This window comes from Sminthopsis crassicaudata, chromosome 4 (assembly GCF_048593235.1).
Source record: "Sminthopsis crassicaudata isolate SCR6 chromosome 4, ASM4859323v1, whole genome shotgun sequence".
NCBI classification, from domain to species: domain Eukaryota; kingdom Metazoa; phylum Chordata; class Mammalia; order Dasyuromorphia; family Dasyuridae; genus Sminthopsis; species Sminthopsis crassicaudata.
In genome coordinates, this window is record NC_133620.1 from 302,235,636 (window position 1) to 302,241,282 (window position 5,647).

The 5,647-nt window shown below is 39.6% G+C and overlaps 1 protein-coding gene across 2 annotated transcripts; it reads right to left on the bottom strand.

The window, feature by feature from the left end:
- Nucleotides 1-1,324: 1,324 nt before the first annotated feature.
- LOC141566850 (histone H1.3-like) lies at nucleotides 1,325-5,647 on the bottom strand. 2 transcript variants are annotated; one of them, XR_012489398.1, is made up of 2 exons: nucleotides 4,836-5,647; nucleotides 1,325-2,484 (listed from the first exon to the last, which is right to left on the bottom strand). XR_012489398.1 is itself a non-coding variant. In XM_074311973.1 (2 exons), the coding sequence occupies exons 1-2, from the start codon at nucleotides 5,577-5,579 to the stop codon at nucleotides 2,478-2,480; spliced, it is 669 nt and encodes a 222-aa protein (XP_074168074.1). In that variant the 5' UTR covers nucleotides 5,580-5,647; the 3' UTR covers nucleotides 1,325-2,477. The 2 variants fall into 2 exon arrangements, 1 of the variants encoding a protein (XP_074168074.1); XM_074311973.1 differs by having other exon boundaries at nucleotides 4,918-5,647.

Below are 5,647 nucleotides of genomic sequence, written 5' to 3' on the forward strand. Positions count from 1 at the left end.
AAAGAGCTGGTATTTTTGGGAGGCAATTCTTATAGCAGAAGAAATACTATTGATAGATGTGTGCTACAACTGAAAAGACAAAGACTTCTCTTCCTGGAGCTTTTTATTGTATAACTATCAAATATTTTTCATGAATAAAATACTTACCCTATTCTTAGATATCATGTAGGACTCATGTACTTTGCTATATGCAAAAATAAAGTGCATGATGATGCTCAGGTAAAATGACTAGATTTTATGCTAACTATTGCTTAGTGGGCAATGGTACAAAAAGGTTTCAAAAAAAAAAAATGGTACAAGAAGGTTGGGCCTTTTACTCTCAAGCATCATTTTTGTCTTTCTGAAGAACATTTATTAAAAGGGTATATAAGCAAGTGAAAGAACTGGAGATACAGGGAGTACCCCTTAAATAGGCAAATCAAACTACCACTGCCTTGACTGACTTGACTGGAGACAGGTCACAACACTGAACCTAAGAAACCTTTGAAAAAGTAATACCCACTCCCCTCTTCAAAGTACCAGATCTGCTTTCAGTCCTGTCTCCACTGTCATTTAGAAAAGAAATCATTTTGGAGAAGGGATCTAACTTCTTTACCACTACCATCAACAATTATTGACCAACTGCTACCAAATGGTAGATAAGCTTAAGAGTTCCAAGAATAGTTGTACCTCCTGAAAGTCAATATTGCTTTCAATCCATTCACCATTAACCCTCATATGGAAAAGCAGCCCCTATGGAGAAGGGGCCAGTTATCTCCACCAATTGCAAACAAATTGCCTCTCACATGGTAGGCAACCCAGGAGGGAGAGATAGCAGGTAGCTTGTGCCAGTTAAGTCAAACCATGATTATCATTACCACTTTTAACTACCATCTCTCAGACCCTGAGAGAAATAGCTCAGAACTGTAAAGGAGAACGGCTTTGAAATAGCAATGCCAGTTCTAGTGTTTGCAACCATGATTCTTTGAAGTAACTCCTATGGAAATGCTGTCTGGTAACTGCTTCTACAGATACCATAGCTACAGTTACCAAAAACTCTGAAAAGAAAGCTTTTACCACTGCAATTCTTATCACTATTGAAGAATTCAATATCAGAAAAATGACAATTTTACCAGTGGAAATGATGTTAGAGTACTAATGTTCCACTTATATACCCTCAAGATCATGAGACCTTTCTGTTTTATTTTTAGCTGAAACTATATACATGCATCTTACATGTAAATATGCAGTTTTCTTTATTAGAATGTGATCTCCTTGTGAGCAAAAATTATTTTACTTTTCTCTTTGTAGGCTCAGTATTTAATAAAGTTCTTTGCAACATACGTGCTTAAAAAATCCGTTTTTCATTTATTTTTTCATTTTTCCTTTCCCCTCACAATTTACCTTTATGAGAACATAATTCAAATATAGGATATCACATGAAAGATGGCCAGAAGTCAGTGGTTAGAATAGACATTAAAATCTATGTCATCTAATTGGAAGTAAATTATCTCATCTGCCAGATCAAGGAAACGAGGGAATTAGAAAAAGAGGTTTTAAATCTAATATTCTATGATCCTATGAGACTTTGATGTATTGAAGGGATACCAATGACATAAGAGCAGTATTGTGAACAAAGAAATGAGAAAATAGATTAGTATTTCCTGGGATTATTCTCACTTGTATGCTGAAACCTCTATCTCTCTCTTCCCAGATTTCTCAAAGCAAGATCATGAATATGAACTAGTGTTTTAAGTTTCTAAAGACAAAAGTGTCTAAGTGTCTCAAGATTGTATAAAGTAAAATCTAATTGCTGCAGATTAGGGTGGAGTGACAAAATCCAAAAGTGTGGTGAAAATGCTGGAGAAGAGAATCATGTCAGAGGGTCAGATCTTAAAGTATCTTTATTTCCCACATGCCTTTCCTCTTTTAGATTATGCAGCAAACAGAACTGAGTCAGGGAAACACAATTTTCAAACTTGAAACTCAGGATTGAACTCAGGATTCTAGACTTAGATATAAAAGAGACTTCAGAGATCCCCTAGTTCAACCCCCAGAGAGACTGGTTTCCCAAAAGGAACACAGGGTGTCAGTGGCAGAGACATGTTTTGAATCTCAATCCTCTAGCTTTGAATCTAATGTTCATATTACTACAGGATTCTCCCATTGATACAAGCATTCCTTGGGATATCTTTCATGTATGTTTTAGGAGAAGGAAGAAGAAAATTCAATGACGAATTATGATAAATTATGAATCTCTTTTGCAAGATACACTGTTAGAATCAAAATAGGTGACAAATAATTATTTTGATACTAGCTATACAATGTAACTAAAACAACAGAATAGCGATGTATTTCGAAAGAGCCTTTACATTGTACAAGGGTCATTGTAGGAGAATTGGCATACTTGGTGCCCTTCAACATGATGTGCTTGATGAACTCCCCCGACAGTAACAGCTACAGGGCCATCTGAATTCTCCAGAAGTGATAAGCGACACTCACACCCTATGATATAAAAGAGAAAAAAAAAAAAAAAAGATATACGAAAATGTTATTAAATTTAATCTCAGACTTTGCTAGAGATATCTGATGTATTTTCTCAGCAAATCTTCAGATCATGTTCATGCTTTTTTTTTAGCATTGATCTCTACTTAAAATGCTACATTTTTTGAATACTGGATTGGGATGAATTAGATAAAGTAGAATAATGAAACTCATTAATTTTCAAAAAAGCAAAACAAGTAACAAGTTTTAAGTCAGGGTTACTTCTATGCAAATTTTAAAAGTCCACCTTAGTTTTCATTAGAGCACCTTGACTAAAGAGAGAAGATCGTATTTAAATAGTAAGATTTTAGTCTTACCTTTTGATTGGCTAAAACAATCAGAATGTTGTTTTTGACCAATAGCTAATCAGTTTGACAAGTTGGCTATTCAATGCAAGTAATAATCTTATTGGTGCCTTCTTTGGATAGAACTCATTGGTCTGGATGCCAGTGTACAACCTCTTCTCCCTCCCCCCCAGTTAGATTTATCCTTGTACCCAGCCTAAGGCGAATCTAGACTGGTCTTGTAACTGCCCAGCAACAAAGCCAAAAGATTCACATATGTACCTTGTGACCTACGGATACATACATGCCAGAGGCCACATAAGCACTGCCTGGTGGATAAAGTGCAGGATGAAAGATAAGGCACGTTTTTTTTTTTTTTTTTTTTTTGCCTCAGCCACAAATGCTATGGCGCTGCCCAGAGTAGTTTTTCCTAAGGTTTGAGTTCAAATTTTCCATATAAAATTGAAACGGAGAGGGGAAAGGTATAAGGATAGGTTCACATGAGATAATTTATGCTTGTAAAATGGCTTACTAAATGAGGCATAAAAATGAGTTTAAACAGTTCTTGTCTGCGTCTTGCTCCCAAACATGGGCATATTGCAGCACCAAAAAGATCAGATGAATTCAATGTCTAGGACTAGGGAAGCCAGTGAGGGACGAAATTAGCTCGGGGCCAGCGAAGCACTGAAGCCGATGGAATCAGGTTTTTGTAATCACCCATTTTCAGAAAAAGAAAACAAAAAAGCTTCCCTCGGTCGACACTGTCGGTATCCGACTTCAAAAAGAATCTTTCAAGGATAACTTTGGGCGGAAGTCGGGGATAGGGCGTAGGGTGGTAGTAATAGTGAAGCTGGGATGGTAGTTCTTAGAGAAGTAACAGAAAATATTTCAGGCTATTTGCATTCATAAGGAGGTTGTATATACATTTCTGGTTATAGGCACTTGCTTTAAATTAATTCGTTCTGATTTCCTTAGCAAAACAAATAAGACAAAACTAAATAGCAAAGCAAGATATATGGTTATTTAGAACTCAAAAACAAAGTATTTTGTTTGAACTTTTTAAAAAATAAAAAGGAAACTCCCTGCGTCCAGGTGCTGAAAAGTCCTTATCCCAAAACTAAAAGAATAATCGTAGATTACAGTATGTACACAGAATATGAATAATGAAAAACAAGGAGAAAAAGAAAAGACATAACCAGTAAGAGGCAAGTGGGAGTGTGTAGGGACTCATTTTTTTTCCAATCAAATTGTCCAGAGCTCAAGACTGCGTGAGGTTGAGTAACAAACCAATTTATTCAAGGCGCGGGACTTTTGAATTTTACTCTAGCCCAGCGGTTCTCAAACTTTTGGCCCTTTACAACACTAAGAAATTGAGGATCCTAATTTTGAAACGAAACAAAAAACAAAGCACGACCCAACATGTCTTTTCTGACACCGTATTAGAAATGAAAACCTTTTACTAGTATCGAGAACAATTTTGACCTCAGATGCCCTTGAGTCGGATTTCGGGGAGTTAAGGGGTATCTGGACATTGTGAGAACCGGCGCTTTAAGCATTAATCATTTAAAAAGACAAATGTCCATTAAACCCGTTTCAAGTTGGTACCATCAGATCTATCAGTCAGGAAACTCTCTCAAGGGCCCGTGGGCTTTATAACTGGGCCAGGAACTAATGGCGCCGCAGGATATCCGGTACTACAAAATAAAAAAAAAAAAAAAAAAACAACAAGCAGCAACTGAAGCTGCAGTCTTACAAGACCATGCAAATGCAGCCGACTATGAGGCGCGCGCGCGCACACACACACACACACACACACACACACACACACACACACACACACACACACACATACACACATTTACACACACGGAAAGAAAAAAAAGCAACCCCCCCCCCAAAAAAATACCCGGGTGTTTGGGGCTCGAAGCTCCCCTTAAGTTTGATGCCAAGTCACCCCACTCTCCCCCACCGGAGCTGCCTTAAAATTGATAAAAAACAAAAAAGACTTTATAGGGCCCCAAAACATACGTATTTGAGCTCTTTTCATTGAGATCTATGGGTGGCTCTGAAAAGAGCCTTTGAGGTGTTGGAAGTTCCCGCGGAGACCTACTTCTTTTTTGGTGCCGCCTTCTTGGGCTTGGCTGTTTTAGGTTTAGTCACTTTTGCCTTAGCTGCCTTGGGCTTCACGGCTTTAGCCTTCGCTGGACTTTTGGCCGCCTTCTTGGGCTTTGCAGCTTTGGCTTTTTTCGGACTCTTAGCTGCCTTCTTAGTTCCTGCCGCCGCTGCTGGTTTCTTAGCTTTCTTAGGCGTTTTCTTCAAGGTTTTTTTCGTAGCCGTCCCCGAGGTCTTTTTAGGCTTCTTGGTAGCTCCCGCTGATTTTTTTGCCTTGGCAGAGGCCGATTTCTTGGCCTTGCCTTTCCCTTCACCCGCAGGAGTTTTCTTGTTGAGCTTGAAAGAGCCCGAGGCGCCGGTCCCCTTGGTCTGCACTAGGGTGCCTTTGTTCACCAAGCTCTTGAGCCCCAGCTTGATGCGGCTGTTGTTCTTCTCCACATCGTAGCCGGCGGCCGCCAGCGCCTTCTTGAGGGCAGCCAAAGACACGCCGCTGCGTTCATTGGAGGCGGCCACGGCCTTGGTGATCAGTTCAGACACCGGGGGCCCAGACGCCTTCCGCCGCGCTCCTGCGGAACCCGCTGGCTTCTTAGCCTTCTTCTTCACAGGTGTCTTCTCTGCTGGAGCTGGAGTAGCTGGCGCGGCAGGAGCAGTCTCAGACATAGTAGCAAACCTAGATAATTACAGTAAAAAATGCTGTAAAACCCACAGTGTCAATATAGCAGTGCTCG

Coding starts and splice junctions, on each gene's coding strand:
- LOC141566850 (XM_074311973.1), bottom strand. CDS start 5,579: ATGTCTGAGACTGCTCCTGCCGCGCCAGCTACTCCAGCTCCAGCAGAG.